General features: G+C 44.8%; 1 protein-coding gene across 4 annotated transcripts in view; it reads right to left on the minus strand.

Annotated features, from left to right (window-relative positions):
• Positions 1-2,398: 2,398 nt before the first annotated feature.
• Positions 2,399-18,159, minus strand: part of Arih2 (ariadne RBR E3 ubiquitin protein ligase 2) — a 51,340-nt gene continuing 35,579 nt past the window's right edge. For 3 of the 4 annotated variants that reach the window (XM_021171368.3, XM_021171367.3, XM_085828034.1), the window contains 12 exons: positions 17,458-17,521; positions 16,740-16,890; positions 15,073-15,194; positions 13,781-13,890; positions 11,481-11,598; positions 9,748-9,798; positions 9,629-9,650; positions 8,457-8,608; positions 7,552-7,695; positions 6,927-6,995; positions 4,809-4,892; positions 2,399-4,605 (listed from right to left, as the gene is read on the minus strand). In XM_021171368.3, coding sequence (XP_021027027.1) covers positions 4,534-4,605; positions 4,809-4,892; positions 6,927-6,995; positions 7,552-7,695; positions 8,457-8,608; positions 9,629-9,650; positions 9,748-9,798; positions 11,481-11,598; positions 13,781-13,890; positions 15,073-15,194; positions 16,740-16,890; positions 17,458-17,521 — 1,159 coding nt within the window. In that variant the 3' untranslated portion in view covers positions 2,399-4,533. Of the gene's footprint in view, positions 4,606-4,808; positions 4,948-6,926; positions 6,996-7,551; positions 7,696-8,456; positions 8,609-9,628; positions 9,651-9,747; positions 9,799-11,480; positions 11,599-13,780; positions 13,891-15,072; positions 15,195-16,739; positions 16,891-17,457; positions 17,522-18,159 lie in introns of those variants that run through there. The other variant, XM_085828033.1, reaches the window with a different exon arrangement.

The following is an 18,159-nucleotide window of genomic DNA, read 5'->3' on the forward strand; positions in this document are numbered from 1 at the left end:
ATTCAAGATATTCTTTTAAAAGATTTATTTATTATATGTAAGTACACTGTAGCTGTCTTCAGACACTCCAGAAGAGGGCGCCAGATCTCGTTACGGATGGTTGTGAGCCACCATGTGGTTGCTGGGGTTTGAACTCTGGACCTTCGGAAGAGCAGTCGGGTGCTCTTACCCACTGAGCCATCTCACCAGCCCTCAAGACATTCTTGAAGGCCCTTCAGCACCAAGGGAATCCTGCAAGTCAGACTTTGGTGAGAGGCTGCCCAGTGTGACCAGGTTGGGCTCCAACCAGTGTCCCTCAAAATGAAGCAGGTGCTGTTTGTGACTCTTGCCTTAGCTCCTGGATGGGAAGAGGGAGGGTGGAAGGCTTTTCCCTAATCAGGACACCCTGGCATCTGAAGAAAATAAAACTCAAGATTATAGAGCAGAGGCCAAGGCATTTTTTGAACTCTGCTCTTAGGCTGCGTTACCCTCCCCCCTCTCCCAATGCAGTAAAGTGCTATACTGACAGCTCACTTCCTCTGAATATTCTACAATGGCAGGCTTCTTCAGGGTCACTAAATGCCAGAAGTTTATTAGCTAATCTAGTTATCCTCGAGGAGTACTTTGTTAATCTTCCTAACCCAGAAGATGATAGGTACTGAAGTTTTCTGGGTCAGAAGGGAACAGGTAGCAATGTTGATTTAGCAAAAACAAAAACAAAACAACAAAAAAATGATCAGCACCAACGGTCCTCCATCTTCATAAGAAGTGGGAACAGAGATCTCTGGTGGCACACCCCTACACAGAAGCAAAAGCAATAAGGACATGGCTTCTTGCCCCAGAATTTATTTTTAGTGTGTGTTCACAGCAGCTGAAGGCTGATACTGATAACTTCTTCCATCCTTCTCTACCATATTCACTGAACAGGCTTTCTCACTTGAACCCAGAGTCCACCAATTGATCTGGTTTCATTAGTTAACTTGCTCTGAGGACCCCAGACCCACCTCCTCCTCACTACTGGGATTATAGGCTGACTGCAATGTCTAACTCAGCCTTTATTTACATGCCGGGGATCTGAACTCTGGACCTCAAGCTTTACCCACTGAATCATCTTGTCAGGGACATCATGCGTAAAGATCACCAAAAGTAGTATTAACACCACATCACCCTATGCCCACTGATATTCAAGGATGGCCCTATCCTAACCGGTTCTTGCTGTCCAGTAAACATACTCATTAGTGGGGCTGGAGAGATGGCTCAGCACTTGTTGCTCTTGCAGAGCACCTGGGGGTTGCTTTCCAACACCATATACCTCCTTTTAGGTAGTAGGCATGTGTATAATAAACACAGTACACACACATACAAAACATCCACACATATAAAACAAAAAATCCCTAGTGACCAATTCTGTCATGAACTAAAGGCACTTCTAGGGGGCATTGTCCTCTGGAACTTCACTGTGTACCCAGTGGTAATAAGAGCAGTACACTCAAGGCCAAGTCCAGCAGTGGAGTTGTGTATGCCCTCCCTGTCCCCCCACCCCGTGCTAGTTTCTCTTGTGATGGTTTGCATATGCTTGGCCCAGGGAGTGACACTATTAGGAAGTGTAGCCTTGTTGGAGTTGGTGTGTCATTGTGGGTGTGAGCTTGTTCTAGCTGCCTGAAGTATTTTCCCAGCAGACCCAGATGGAGAAGTAGAACTCTCAGCTCTTCTTGCACCATGCCTGCCTGGATGCTGCCATGTTCCCAACTTGATGATAATGGACTGAATCTGAGCCTGTAAGCCAGCCCCTACTAAATGCTGTCCCTATAAGAGTCGCTCGTCTGCTCACAGTAGTAAGATCCTAGCTAATACAGCTCTCATGCTTGACATTCCAAACCCATTTCCAGTGTTTGTCCTAAGTTTTGTTTTTAACTCTCAAGAGCCATAATGTCCTCTGTATTATGGTTCTGCATCTGCTCTGGAGGGACCCAGAGGTCTTTAATAGCAGGGCTTAGGGCATTCCTACTTCATTCCCAAGATGCTTGTAGGGACTGGCTCAATCTTTCGCCAAGGAGAGAACTAACATTTCCAAGCAGGGAGCACCTAGAGCTGCCTTCTCCCCATGAGAAAAAACTTCAAGAAAAGCAGTGCTGCTGGGCAGTGGTGGCGCATGCCTTTAATCCCAGCACATGGGAGGCAGAGGCGGGTGGATCTCTGAGTTCGAGGCCAGCCTGGTCTACAGAGTGAGTTCCAGGACAGCCAGGACAATACAGAGAAACCCTGTCTCAAAAAACCAAAAAAAAAAAAAAAAAAAAAAAAAAAAAAAAAAAAAAAGCAAAGAAAAGCAGTGCTAAGTCTGGCTGGGCCCTCAGAGACCTGAAGGAGCAGGGAAGAACAAAAGGCAGTCACCTGGACACTGAAAAAAGACTCCACAGGCTTTATAATCAGAAAATGAGTTTATTTTGAATAAATCACTCAACTTTTCGAGATGACATTACCTCAAACTTCTCTTTGAAGAAAGACAAGGATCTGGTCAGGTCATGGAAACACCTTTCTCTGCCCTGTGCAGGGCAAACACACCAAGCTAAACCAAACCAAGCCAAACCCTACCTCTGCCTGACCTTTCAGATGTTCTGATAATGTTAACAAGGACAACCACTGAGGGTGCAAAACAAAGGTCTCCACAGATGAGACGCCACCAGCTACAGGTTGGCAGAGCCTCCTGCAGTGCCAATGGTCAGGGTCACAGCTGAGGAGTGGAGGATGGCAGCTGTGCAGTTCAGAAAGTACCCAGAGGGAGTTAGGCTGCAGAGCTGCAACTCTGGTCCTGTGTCACGGCAGTGCCACTGGCAGGGCTTGATGGAAAGGTCTGTGTGCTAACACAGCATCACAGCCACCCTGGGCCTGCAGCAGGGGCACTCCTGGGTCACAATCAGCTCCCATTGGTATCAGGTTCACTCAGCATACTCTAAACTATTACTCCCAATCCACCTCCCAATCTCACTTGTCAGGGATGACATGAAGAGACAAAACACCTGAGGAGGTGGGAGAGGACATGCAGCTCCATGTACCCCAGGCGTCACAGCTGTCACCTGGCTTCAAGAATAACTCAATTTTACAGCTTTACATGGTACCTAGGAAATTGCTGACTGGAGGTGAAAAATGTATGAATATCAAAGAATCTGCATCATAATATTCACAGAATTCTCTATAGGCTCTCCTAGGGGTTCAAGGAGGTCCTGTCAAGTATAGACAGCTCTGCCAGTCTGAGAGGGGAGGCACTGAACAAAGCCATGGAAACCCCAGAGATCACAGATCTAACTTTTCAAAGGCCCACAGGACCAGGTTCAAGATAGGAAGGACACCAGGCAAGCTGCCTGTTCCCTTGCACTTGACTGTGCAAGAACTGGTCCTTTCTTCTGGCCAGCCCCTTCTAGTACAGGAACTGAGACCACAAACCAGGGATTCTCCTGGCCTTAGACTCCCAGACCATAGCAATGGGGACTTCTGGCAGCTGCAACTAGGCAAAGAGAAACACACCCCACCCTGGAGCAGCTTCTGGCCACACTCTAGGTGAACAGAAAAAGAACTTGTGCAAACCTAGCTCTTGAGCCACAAGGCCCATGCCCTTGGTCTAAGAGCCATGCTGAACTCTGACCTCGTGAACTCTGTTCATAAGAACACAAGACAGTGACCCAGGTCAGAGTACACCACTTGAATACTGGATCAAAAGGAACAACCAAGGAAAAAGAAACCCATCTGGGGAACAACTCCTCTTTATGAAACAAAAGGAAGCACCATGCTGAACCAGTCTCCCAGTCCAGAGGTGCGGTAGCCCACCTCTGCTGTGGTGCTGGTCTGGGTGGCCTGACTTAGCGAAAAACCTCACATTCAAGACTAAAAGCAAGCCTGCAGTACGACCTTGCTCTGCTCTGTGCCCTGGCTGTCCAGCTAAGGCCAGAGGTAAGTAACTGTGTGCTCCATCCTATTATGCAGGCCAACTCAGTTTCCTACTGTCTGCCACCCGTGCTCTTCCCCAGGACTCCAGCTCCAGTCAAACATGATGCTGGAAAGCAGGGGCCATTCCAGGGCCCCCGGCAGTGCAGACACGCTGAGGCTCAGTGGCTGGGCAGTATCAAGATACATTCTAAGTCAAGTGGCTAAAGGGTGAAGCACTCCAATGCCAGTTTATTTTAATCGGGCTCTGTGTTATCTATGGTTTGCCTCTTTTCTTTATAATCGTACAACCTTTGAAAATTACATAAGTTGTAATGATCTAATACTATTAATAGCCATTCAGAAAAAAAAGTTCCCTCCCGCCCAATAACCATCCAGGGGAAATTTAAAGTCCTCATTAGAGGCCAGCTCAACACGGCCTCTACCCTGGTAGAAATAAAAATCAAAAAGATGAGGAGAAAACAAATCGACTAAGAGGTGTGTTGCCAGTGTCTTTCAGGAGTGGGGCCCTGGCTGTTGCCTGGGTCGTGAAAGGCAGAGCCTGCAGCATGCAGTACGACAGCCGGGTGGCCTCACAGCTACATCTTCCTCACCCCGGCACAGCCACAGCCCAGTTTAGGTGTCGTGAAAATCCTTTAGCAGGGTTCTTCTCCGCTGCTCTGCTATGTGCATCTGGTTTTCTAAGTCCTGTACAAACGGCACAACAGGTTTATAAGTTCCAGTGCCAAGAGCAGAGAGTAAGCAAAGCCACAGGCGTCATATCAGACGCCCCACAGAGTCTAAACACCTGCCCTTCCCGCCCTTCCCTGTAGCCCTGTAAGTCCCATCCCAATACAACACTGTTAAAGTGACATCCTTCCCTTACCTGAAGGAAGGCAGCAGGCACTTACCCCTCTGTCGTAGCTGTCTGCACGCTCAACTTTCCATGAAAGGTTTTCGATCTCAGCCTCCAGCTGAGCCTGCTGGTATTCAAACTGTATGGGCAGAGCAGGAGGGTCAAAAGGAGAGAGGGCTGTAGCCGGGCAGGGCCTGCAGATGGAGGGTACATGCAGCACCTCAGGCTCCAATTAGCAACTGACAAGCCTGACACTGTCCTCAGCCTGCCTGCGACTCTTTATGCCCAGAGCTGGAAAACAACACCCAGAGAGCTTCCAGAAGAGAGGGGCAAATGTCAAAGCAGCATTGGTGGCCCACCACCAAAGGAAGGTGAGAAGCTTAAAGCCACAGGAAAAGAGGGTCCCAAAACACTGGGACGCAGATGCTGCAGAAATTAAGTTAAAATGGTATTGTTAAGACACGGTATTTATTTATTTTTTTATTTTTTTTTTAAAGATTTATTTATTTATTATATGTAAGTACACTGTAGCTGTCTTCAGACACACCAGAAGAGGGAGTCAGATCTTGTTACGGATGGTTGTGAGCCACCATGTGGTTGCTGGGATTTGAACTAAGGACCTTTGGAAGAGCAGTCGGGTGCTCTTACCTGCTGAGCCATCTCACCAGCCCAAGACACGGTATTTACTCCACACTTTCCTTCCCCAGTCATCTGGCCAACAAAGCCTTAAAAGGGGGTACACATGTATCTCAGTTGGTGAAACGCCTACCTAGGATGTACGAAGCCTTGGGTTCGGTTCCCAGCACTACATATACTGGGCATCTAGCACACTATGGTATGGTAATCCCAACACTAAAGAAGTATCAGAAGTTCAAGGTCCTGTGCCCTCCTTGGTTATTACCAAGTTTGAGGCCAGCCTGGGCTACAAGAAACCGTACCTCCACAAATAACCAACCAAGCAAAAAAACCAAACCAAACAGAAAAAAAAAAAAAAACAAAACACTCTTTGAAAACCAAACATTTGGCCTATGTGGTGGTGTGAGCCTGTAATCCCAACACTAGAGGCAGAGACAGATTTTAAATTCAAGGATGCCTGGGTTATTTTTTTTTAGACTCAGAAGAAAGAAATCAAATTGTCAGGGCTAAAGAGATGGCTCAGCGGTTAAGAGCACTGAGTTCAAATCCCAGGAACCACATGGTGGCTCACAACCATCCCTAATGAGATCTGATGCCCTCTTCTGGAGTGTCTGAAGACAGCTACAGTGTACTTACATATAATAAATAAGTAAATAGAAAGAAAGAAAGAAAGAAAGAAAGAAAGAAAGAAAGAAAGAAAGAAAGAAAGAAAGAAAGAAAGAAAGAGAAAGAAAGGAAGGAAGGTAGGTAGGAAGGAAGGAATAAAATGCTACACAAAAAGACTTTCCTCAGTCTTATTTGTTTCAGTGAAGATGAAACAATTGTCATCTCAAATGATGATACATTAAGGTAAGAGCAGTTATGTAAAGAAGAATTCAATCCCGTAAAGGGTGAGAGCCACAATGATAAAACTGTCACAGTAAGATGTATGCAATGCGTCTTTGTGCCCTGGGTTTGCGATAAGGATCTGCTAGTCTAGGCTGGACAGAAACCTCAGTCCTTCTGGATCACTGGGGTTATGAGGTTTGTGCAACCATGCCATGCCTCTGTGTTTTTCCTGTACTGAGATGGAATCCGGGAGCTCATGTATGCTAGGCAGGTGCTCTACCACAAAGTTTTACTTCCATAACATTAATTTCAAAGGCTAGAAAGTGCATGACATAAATGCTATGTTTTCCAACATTTAAGGAATATATAAAAATTACTTTTATCATCAGCACAATCAACCATATGTAAGAAGAACTAAAGGAAAAGCAGACAATTATAATGTAAGGATGGGTATGATATGGACACTGGCTATCCAAGTGATCATAGACTTTTTGAGTCCATTGATCTTTAAATAACATTGTTTAAGGGATCAGGTGCATCTGGCTATTATAGCATCTGAGGTTTATTTTAGAGATGCCCAGAGCCAGCAATGGATTTTTGTAGTAGGACAGTTTTCATTGTGTTCTCCCAATGAACAGGTCAGGACCATGTGCACCTGTACAGTGCCTCTAAAGTTGCATGGAACAACAGAAAGGAGGCCTTGGCTTACCAGCTTCTTCCTGGGACCGGATTCCATGTAGTATGCATATGGATAGGTGTACTGCAGGGTATATCGACACTGTAATAGGAAAGAAAAGTAAGTTTTATCTTTGATTCTACTTGACCCACATTACTAGGTGGCTCTTACAATACATATCCAGCCATACAAATGGTGACTCCAGACATGGGGATCTTAAAGCAACAAGGCCAAACTACAGAGATGATGGATGACAGGAAGACAGGGAAATTGGAAACAAGAATAGAATGGTCACAAACCACCACCCTTCATATTGATTTATCACCACCAGTTGCCTCAGGACTTTTCTGTGGTCATTAAAATCTACATATCTCAATACTTATCAACTATATACTGTCTTTTCAGTTATCCATAAGTGGAACAAAGAAAAACGCCTTATTTTTCTCTGTTGGCAGAGACAGTAGAACCGCTCAGAAATCCCTTGGACATGTAGCAAAGGGCCAAGACTTCTGCTATCTTCAGCACAGCAAAACGTGGCCCTACAGACACTCATGCAAAGCTATGCAGGGCACCGAATTCCCCCTCCTTTCAGAGATGGCCCCCACCCTAAGTCTCCAGCCAACAGGGACCAGAGATGGAAGAGTGAGATGGTGAATACCTTGGCTAAGAGTTTGGCAGCATTCTGTAGGTACTGCCAGTCAATCCAAGTTCCCAGGTTGTTCATAACCCTCTCCTGAATCTTCTCGTGAATCCGCTGGTATGTTTGTGCCTCCAGCTGCAAGCTTTTGTTGTGATTTTCCCACTAAAAGCAGAGGAAGAAGGAAAAAAGTAGAGCCCCAGGAAGGTACAGAGATCAACACAGAAGTTTATGACAAACACTGGCTGGTAGCCATGCCCACAGATTGCTCTATCTTCTTCTTACTCCTTTTTTTTTTTTTTTTTTTTTTTTTTGAGACAGGGTTTCTCTGTGTAGCCTTGGCTGTCCTGGAACTCACTCTGTAGACCAGGCTGGCCTTGAACTCAGAAATCTGCCACCTGTCTCTGCCTCCCAAGTGCTGGGATTAAAGGCATGTGCCACCACTGCCTGGCTTACTCTATCTTCTTTTTTTTTTTTTTTTTTTTTTAGATTTATTTATTATTATACCTAAGTACACTGTAGCTGTGTTCAGATGCACCAGAAGAGGACATCAGATCTCATTACGGATGGTTGTAAGCCACCATGTGGTTGCTGGGATTTGAACTCAGGACCTTCGGAAGAGCATTCGTTGCTCTTAACCACTGAGCCATCTCTCCAGCCCCTACTCTATCTTCTTATGGAATAGACAGACCATGATCCATCACTCAAATAAGGGAATAGCCCATTATCCTGCACAACTGAGAAGCCACACTGTAGGAGGCGCTGCCCGCCATGTGCAGGAAACAACACTGTAGGAGGCACTGCCTGCATGTGCAGGAGCTCATCATGGACTCCCACACGTGCACAAGCATCCCCGTGCTCTCATGTTAGCAGGCCGAGTGGGGAAAGCCTGCTCTGAAAGCTCTGGTGTGAGATAAGACACCTACCCTCTCAAAGTAGAACAAGTACTTCTTGAGGGCCTCCCTGGCCTGTGCTTGCTGGCTCTGGTTGACAATGTCAGGATTCTCCTTGTACCGACTACATTCATAGTACTCACTACCATGCGTCTTCCAGTCTCCTAGACACATCCAGCAGAAGTCTGCACAGAAAGAGGGCGAAGTCATTTATCTTCACAAGGAACCACACCCTCCTCCAACGCCCAGGCAGGAGAGTTGGGTGAAGGGGCACCCAAACATCACAAACAAAAATGTGCCCAAAAGAGTCTCATCTGTTCATCTAGAACACAAGCTGCCTAAATCAAATTTCTTCCTTTTTTGGTGTGTATGCACCTGTGCTCATGTGCATACATTTTGAGGATAGCGGTTAATTCTGAATGTTGTTCCTCGGGTTAGTCGTCCTCCACCCCATCCCTGCCCCTTTGAGATAAGCTCTAGGCTAGGCTGGCCAGCAGGAAATCCCAGGAACCCACCTGTCCCTGCCTCACCAACATTGAACACTGAGATTACAAATATGTGCCACCTATATATACCTATCTTTATTACCGGGGTAACAAATGGGTCATGTTACAATTGTGAAATTGAGAAACTGTGTGGGATACTCTCTGAACGTATCTTCAATTTGTAGGAATTTGATCTGGCAGGAAGAAAAAGGAAACTACCAATTTGTAGCTCCGTAAACTGGTCCCAGTGGATGAATGATCAAGAAACACTTTTTTTTTTAAAGCACCGTGGCAAAGCTATATACAGCCTTCTAAACGGCGACTTACAGGCATCTCAGAAAATCCCCTTTATATCTATCTGTTTTGGGAAAAATAAAGAACACACTAAATCTTGAACTGAGTGTTGGCACATGTCTGTAATCCACCGACTTGGGAGCCACAGATGGGAGGACTGCTGCAAGCATTCGGTCACCAAGCCTACACAGCATACCCTACCCATAAAGGAGGCTAGGGAAACAAGTCTTGCTGGATGACTGAGGGTCAGGTCACACCAAACTTACACGTCACCAAGACAGCAGTAGGATTATGAAACAATGTTCCCACCCCTCAAATCAAAAGTTGCTCTTAAGCCAGTTACAGTGACCTTAAGTGATGGAGGTTCTCTTTTGAAAGCACAAGAAACAGACCATGCCCCAGGACCGAGACCAGGCCTGGACTCACCGTGCTTACACTTGGAGCATTGCTGTCAGAGAGAAACACAAGAGAACACATTAGCAAGAGTACTTTGACCAAGAACTCCATGCTTGCATGCAAACTCTACATCATCATCTGCTGCTCACCATGTGATTACAGCCTCCATTCTTCTCGATGCAGATGTTGCACTTGGGACACTGAGGAGACAGAAGGTGCCATTAGGCTTACACATCATCAGCTCGGTTCTAAGAAACATTACCACAACTCCAAGCACCCATTGCTAGCTCATTGCAAGCACGTCTGGGGAGGAGTGTCTCACTTAAATGTGGCAGGTCACTGAGGCTGGAACAGCAATATAAGGAAATGAGGTCAGCGTGCTGGGATCTGAAATAATTCCACTGTCAGCTGAGGTCCACTAAATCCTCCACCATCTGTCCTTGCTAAGACGCCACTCAGGCTAAGCCCAGGCTGAGGCAGCAGCAGAAAGTGGGCCTGCTGGGAGAAACTGAGTCCTGCTCAGCTTGCTTGGACTCTGGAAACAACCTTAAAACTCTCCTCACATGTAAATGGACAGCGAGCCGAGAGAGGCAGAGCCTCCCCTCAGGGTGAAGCAGTCCTTGTGTGATGCTGACTGAGTCAGCGAGTGCTACACAGGAACAATGGAGTTAGCTTTAACAACACAACTCGGAGACTGTCTGCGCTTGTATTGTATAGTATTGCTATTTATGAGCTATGCCAATCACCACTCCACTCCCAAAGCCTGGGAGTAAATATCAACAAAAATTGGGTTTTTTTCTTCCCCCTCTCCTTCAGGTCAAACTTTTCTAAGACTTTGGAATTTTATTAAAATAAATGCATCTGGAGCTGAAGAGATGGCTCTGCAGTTAATAGCACTTGTTGCTCTTGCAGGGGACCAGAGTTCAATTCCTAGCACCACACGGTGGCTCAAAAATCACCCATTAATTCTAGTTTCAAAATATCCAAAAGGCACATAAGTGGTGGACATACATTAATTCAGGTAGAACATTCATACATATCAAGTAAAAATTTATATTATTATTATGTTTTCGAGACAGGATTTTGTTTTTGTTTTTGTTTTTCAAGACGGGGTTTCTCTGTGTAGCCCTGGCTGTCCTCTGTAGTCTAGGCTGGTCTCAAAATTAGAAATCCACCTGCCTCTGCCTCCCAAGTGCTGGGATTAAAGACATGAGCCACCACAGCCCAGTCAATTTTTTTTTTTTTTGGTTTTTCGAGACAAGGTTTCTCTGTATAGCCCTGGCTGTCCTGGAACTCACTCTATAGACCAGGCTGGCCTCGAACTCAGAAATCCGCCTGCCTCTGCCTCCCGAGTGCTGGGATTAAAGGCGTGCGCCACCATGCCTGGCTTTTTTTAAAGATTTATTTTATGTATATGAGTACATTGTAGCTGTCTTCATACATGCCAGAAGAGGGCATCGAATCCTATTACAAGGTGGTTGTGAGTCACCATGTGGTTGCTGGGAATTGAACTCAGGATCTCTGGAAGAGCAGTCAGTGTTCTTAACCACTGAGCCATCCATCTCTTCAGCCCGAGACAGGATTTCTCTATGTAGCTCTGGCTCTTTACATAGGCAGACCAGGCTGGCCTCAAACTTACAGAGATCCACTTGTCTCTCTCTGCCTTTGGAGTGAGCACCCATGACCAGTTCTAAAATTTAAGAAAAAAAAAAATGTATCCAAGGATAAAAATTGATAAAACTATAATACTAAGCATGGCAGTGTCCAAAGTCTCTAGGCAGAGCCCTAGGCTACATGCTCTTCTCAGATGGTTAATATACAGGGAGAGGCCGGAGCTGCATTACTCAGGAAAGACCCAGTACAGGTAACATATAGTCCTTACGTCTTTAGTGTGAGCACTAATGTAGTTAGCCGTTTCGGAGTCGTCTGCACACTTCGTGAGCCATTTCCGGATTGTGGCGCAGTCTGTGGGGGCGTGATACATCTGTCGACACTTGAAACTTAAAATTGGAAAAGAAAACACATTCAAACAGTCATTGGGTCAGGGTTTCCTTTTACATTTTCCTCTTGTTTGAATTAACAAATTCTGAATCAGAGATTAGGCAGAATCACTCCTTGAGGTCTTCGGGACTTTACGTGCTCGGGATTACAATGAAGCACACTATGAATGCTTCCTGATCTTGAGGGAAGAGATGCTCTCAACTCCCAGAAGTTAGCTTTTCCTTAAACCTCTTGGACGGTACTAACCCTTTCTGAAAGGAGTCAAACGAAGCCCAGTTTCCTTTTATCCGCCCCCCCCCCCCGCCCCCTCTGAGTTGCTGGGAATTAAGCTCAAGGCCTTGAATTTTACTACGCTACAATCCCTGCCCTAAGGCCACCCACTGCTCTGTCCCCCTTTCATCTTGTGCCGTTTCTGCTTTATTGCATTACAGGCATGAGCCCACATGCCTCATGTGGTGAGGGGCTTTAATCCAGGGCTTTATGTTATACAAACACTCTACCAACTGAGCTACAACTTCAGCCATGAGCTCAGCTCCTTGAAAGGCAAGTGAGTTAGGAGTACCTTCATTTAGGTTTAAGGCAGGACTAAGACTTGGGGAACTTCTCTGTACCTTCTGGCTAGATGTGCACATGAGGATGCACAATACTAGCACGTGTAAAATCTGAGGGTATATTATATGTGAAAGAACTGAAGCTTAAACTGATGGGCTGTAGTGCGCACACCTTTAATCACAGCACTTGAGAAGCAGAGGCAGTTGGATTTCTGTGAGTTCTAGACTAGCCAAGTCTTCAGAGTGAGTTCGAGGATTTTGTATAGTCAGCACTATACAGAGAAACCCTGTCCCAACTACCCACACTCCTCCCCCAAAAAGGAACTGAAGCTCAAAAAAATAAAAGACAAAGCAAAGCTAGGACTCCGGCTTTCAATTTCCTTTTGTACAAGTCAACAGTAAAGGTCTGCAAGGCAACAACTGTTCAGTTCTCAACTTTTGGTGGGACAGAGTCCACTCGCCGTCCTGAACGGCAGAAGACAGCTCCCCCCCCCCCCCCTTACTGTGAAGTTTCTTTCTTTTTTTTTTTTTTTTTTTGGTTTTTCGAGACAGGGTTTCTCTGTGTAGCCTTGGCTGTCCTGGAACTCACTTTGTAGACCAGGCTGGCCTCGAACTCAGAAATCCGCCTGCCTCTGCCTCCCAAGTGCTGGGATTAAAGGCGTGCGCCACCACGCCCGGCTTACTGTGAAGTTTCTATGAAGCCAGAACATCAGTCTTCCAGGGAGCTACAATTAGGACAAACTTGGATCTAAATTATGGCCCTGCTGTTTACTGGAAGTTAGTAACCTTGTACCTTGATTTCTTGACATAGAACACTAAGATGGTGACAGCAAATCTCAAAGCTGTGATGATGCAGGGGAATGGCTGGACAGAGGCTTGTCACTTAGAACTTACTGAATGAGGAGAATCTCAGATGTAGAATTCACCCATGAATCAGTTTTATACAAGTCAGCCAGTGCCAGCAGGGTGGCACATGAAGTCAGTCCTAGCACTATTATCAGCGAATGGGAGGCAGATTTTTGTGAGTTTGATGACAGCCTGGTCTACAAAGTAAGTTCCAGGTTGGTTAGCCAAAGTTACATAGCAAGATGTTGTCTCAAAATTAAACAATATAAGACAAACTGTGACCTGGGTTCAACTTTTAGCATCAACTGGCCATGATACAACTCTGGAGCCACAGCACTGGGAGGCACAAGGAAGGCCATCAGATGCTCAAGGTCATCCTTGGCTATGCTTTGAATCTCAGGCCAGCCTGAGCTAAATGAGATATTGCCAAAAAATATAAAAAAACAATAAACTTAAAATTTAAAAGTTAGCTAAAAAAGTCCCAACAGAGAAAAATAAAAAATGTTGAAGTCGCTGTGAACGGTCAAGAAGGTAGACAGTGTCTGGTCACGAGTACAGCATAAACCTAACATGTTTGTCAGGAATCTGTCACTCCCTTGCCTTCAGAGTCTGTTCATGTATCACAAATACCTTGAGGAACATAAACTGTTGGGAGCAGACCTGGCCACCTAGAGCTCTACTCTTCTAGACACTAGACGCCAGCTCTCCTAGCCCCACACAGACACATGCTCTCTGGAGGAAGACGGGTCACGAGCCCAGGACTGCTTAGCGTTCCCTCTCTTACCAGAAGACCTCGTTGCACCGATTGCACTGCACTCGGCGGGCTCTAGGCTCCTGTACCCGGATAACCATGGGGCAGTCTGCACCGGGGCACAGCTGGAGCTGGCAATGGCTCTGTGAACACACACAGCGGAGGGGAATGATGAAGAAAGACATCTGCTGACTGCTCAAGTGCCTCTGCACTTCCAGCCTACGGCTTACATCAAAGGACTAAACACATTTCAGATAGATGTTGTGAAGAACAGATATTAGCTAATTACTACAGAGAATCTTTCTTTAGCTTAAAACAAGGAGCCACTAACTCAAAGTTATTTTATAAGAAGGTGCAGAAGTGCACCTGTGGACTGGGAACAGACATGCCTGCCCATAGCTCCAGATACTTAGCTATTTGGAAAACTAAGGCAGGAGGACTGCTTGAGCCCAGGCAATTTAATCAAGGGGATCTGGGTCAGCCCAGGTAGAACATGTCTCAGGAAAAAAAAAATGTGAGCTCAGTTACCTGTGCATCTGACAGCTTGAGCACTCAAAGACCCTCAATAACCCACAGGAACAAATTATGCAAGGAAGAAGGCCTTGAGTTTATCCTGCATATGTGCAAGATAACAACTAATCCAATAAGCTTTTAAACTAAGTCATAACAGACAAGGTTGAAAAGTATGCTGTACAGAATCTGCAAAACTGGACAGACAGCCTAATAGGAGACAGAATGTAGAACTGACCATGCTGGTATCCTGAAAACGTTTTCAAATTATTAAAACCCAAACAAAACAGTCCTTCTTTGGGCTGAATTGTACTGAAAAACAAATGGAATAGCAACTCTTGAGCTCTGTCTGACCTGTGCTCACCCCCTCAAATAAGATGGCTTGCTCAGCTTGTCTAGTCATCTGTGTGTGGTCAGGTGGCAGGAATGACTGGCCATAATATGGCAGTGAAAATCAAGACGCAGGTAAACTAACGAGCAAGTGGTCTCATTAGCAGGGAAGCAACAGACAGGATTTTTTCTGAGCACAAGGTCTTTATCACAGTTTTTTTTTTTTTAATTAAATTATGCGTCTAGTATGAGGAATGAGTAGGTATGTGCTGATACATGCAGGTGCCTAAAAGAGCCAGAAGAAGGTGTTAAGATCCCCCGTGGCTGGAGTTATGGATGGGACATAACTAACACGGTCCTCTTCAAGACTCTAAAGTAATGAGCCTTTCTCCAGCTCCTCTACTTAGGTGATTTACCACCAGCTGTGACTGTACTGTATAAGGTAGTCTCAGGAAGACAGGGTCAAAGAACAAGGCTGTTCTTACCTCCACATAGTCCCTAAAGAGGTAGCGCCTGTATTTATCTCTCAATTCTTCATTGGGGAGCAAGGGAAATACAAAGTCCTCTGGTGTTCGAAGTGGACAATCCTGAGCCATACATGAGATTCCTGTTGAACAAAGATAATGAGATGGACAACCATACTGTACAAGTTACAATACAATATACTCATCCACTATGTTCAACCAACAAATTCTAATTTCATATAGGAAATTCTCTGTTCAAAATAGTTATCAAAGCTGGGTATGGTGGCACCTTTAATCTCAGAGGCAGATTAATCTGTGAGTTCAAGGTCAGTCTGGTCTACAAAGTAAGTCCAAGATAGGCATGGCTGTTACAAAGAAAGAGTGCCTTGAAAAACCACAAAACAAGACAAAACAACAAGAACTTATTCAGAGAGAGAAATTTACATATTTTCATAATAATGTAAAGAAGATATTGGGCCCAATTACCCAAATATCATTATAAGCACCACTAAATAAAATTATAATGTTAGATGTAGTGGCTCATGTCTTTAATTCCAGCATTGGGGAAGCAGAGGCAGAGTTTGAGGGCAACCTGATTTACATAATGAGATCCAGGTCAGCTAAGGCTACATGTGGAGATTTGTCTCAAAAAACCAACAACAACAACAAAATTATAGACCTAGTGACTAATATGACTAATGATTTTATACCATGTACATGTAATTATTACAAATACATTGATATTTTAGTGTTTTCTTTTTTTGGAGGGAAGGCAGAGAACACAATTTCATATAGTCCAAGCTAGCCTTAAGCTTGCCATGTAGCTGAAGCAGGCCTTGAACTCCTGATGCTTCTGCTTCTACCTCCCAAATGCTGGGATCACAATGTGCTACCATGCCTAGGCTAATATGCTGAGATTCTGCAGACAGCAATGAACATGGCTATTATTATCATCATCAGGGGACAACAAACACTCCTGCACCCGACAACCAAACCTGATATAGGTTACACTGCTCAAAGGCAGGAGATAGAGTCAAGACATGGTAGGCAGCTCAAAGGACAACTTCCTCAGCATTCCACCCCTCCTCCCACCTCTCTCTATGAAGTCTTAGCTACCCTGGAATTGACACTGTAGACTAGGCTGGTCTCCAATTCAGAGTTTAGCCTGTCTCTGACTCCTGAATATTGGGAATTAAAGATGTGCACCACCAATGCCTAAGGACAGTTCTCTTAAAAATGACACAAGATACTTTGTACCCACACCAATATTTCTAAAGCCCCTAATTTTCTCATTTTACTGGAGACTACTGAAAAGTTTTACTATTTAGACGGACTATAAAAACCTGTTAATCTTAGAAGAAATATTTACTTAAGTATATGAAAATACAGACTGAAAGACAAATACTTTAAGGCTGGAGAGATGGCTTAGAATATTTTAGTGTTAGAGCAGCACTTGCTGCTCTAACACAGGACCATTCCCAAAACCCACATGATGATCACCATCACCTATCACCTTAGTCCCAAGGATCGCATGCCCTCCTCTGACCTCTGCAGACACTAAGCACATACATGGTACACAGAGCTACACCCAGACAAAATACTTAATACATTATATACATAAAATCAAATAAATATGTTTTTCAGAAGACATTTTTCTTGAGAGTCATTTAATTTCAGTGCAGACTCACCTACACCAACACCATCTTTGACAAGCACTGAGCAATGCTGCTCCCAACAGCTTCGGCAAAACTGATGTTGGCAGGCCAGAGAGAGCAGGTTTTCCTTCCTCACAAATTGCATACACACTGCACAGTGGTGAGGGGGATGGGCTGTGGGGACCTAGGAGGAGAGGGGGAAAGGGGGAGAAGGAGAATACACACCATATAAGGTTCTGAAAGGCTGAACTGTAAAGGTTCTAACAGTCCACACTACAGTTTGTCAACAGCAGTGGTTTTCCCATATAAACATGCCCAAATCACAAAAACAGATTAGCTTCTAGGGTTTTGTTTTTGTAAAAGACCTGGGTTAGGTTCCCAAACCCGCATGGCAGGCCGCACCCATCTGTAATCACAGCTCCAGGGGATCCAATACTCTCTGCTGGCCTCCATACACACTAGGCATGCATGTAGTACACATGCAAACTTGTAGGCAAAACACTTATGACTTTAATCCCAGCACTCAGGAAGCAAAGGCAGGCAGATCTGAGTTTCAGGCAAAGCCTTGTCTATATAACAAGACCTTGTTAAATAAAAGAGAAAAATTGGGAGTGGGAGTGGGGGAGAATTAGGAGCAAAATAAGGATCTTGGGTATTCTATACAGCACCAAGCAAAGCTAGAGCTTACACTGTGAGACACAGAGAAAGCCACAGACACTCAAAGACAGCTCACTCTAGCAGAAACACTCACATGTTTGGATGGATTAGGTTGAACTCGAGCCTCAACAAGCAGCTGAGCAGAATTAGACCTGTACCTAGAAAACAAAAGGCAGAAACAGAATCACATCTGAAGACATTTTTAACTCTCAGAACAGGCCATCAGGTGTTGTGTTGTGGTTACAGCAAAGTGTCTTTTACTTTGTCAGCATAATGGTACATGTCTATAATCCTGGCACTTAGCAAATCTGAGGCCAACCTATTCTACATAGTATGTTTCAGGTTATCTCTGATGGTTTCTTTATTGAGCCAAATTTCATTTTATCTCAATACATTCTTTTCTTTAGGGGATGGGCAGGAGCAAGAGGGTGGAGACAGAGTTTTACTTTGTAGCCCTGGCTGCCCTGAAACTCTCACAGACCTAGCTGTTTCTACCTTTTTTCTTTTCTTTTTTCTTTTCTTTTCTTTTCTTTTCCTTCCTTCCTTTCTTTTCTTTTCTTTTTTTTTTAAAGATTTATTTATTTATTTATTATATGTAAGTACACTGTAGCTGTCCTCAGATACTCCAGAAGAGGGCGCCAGATCTCGTTACGGATGGTTGTGAGCCACCATGTGGTTGCTGGGATTTGAACTCAGGACCTTTGGAAAAGCAGTCAGTGCCCTTAACCACGGAGCCATCTCTCCAGCCCTGTCTCTACCTTTCAAGTATTGAGATTGAAGGGGTGTGCCACAATGT

The sequence above is a fragment of the Mus caroli genome, unplaced genomic scaffold (genome assembly GCF_978045245.1).
Source record: "Mus caroli unplaced genomic scaffold, Mus_caroli_1 scaffold_11, whole genome shotgun sequence".
Classification (NCBI taxonomy): Eukaryota; Metazoa; Chordata; class Mammalia; order Rodentia; family Muridae; genus Mus; species Mus caroli.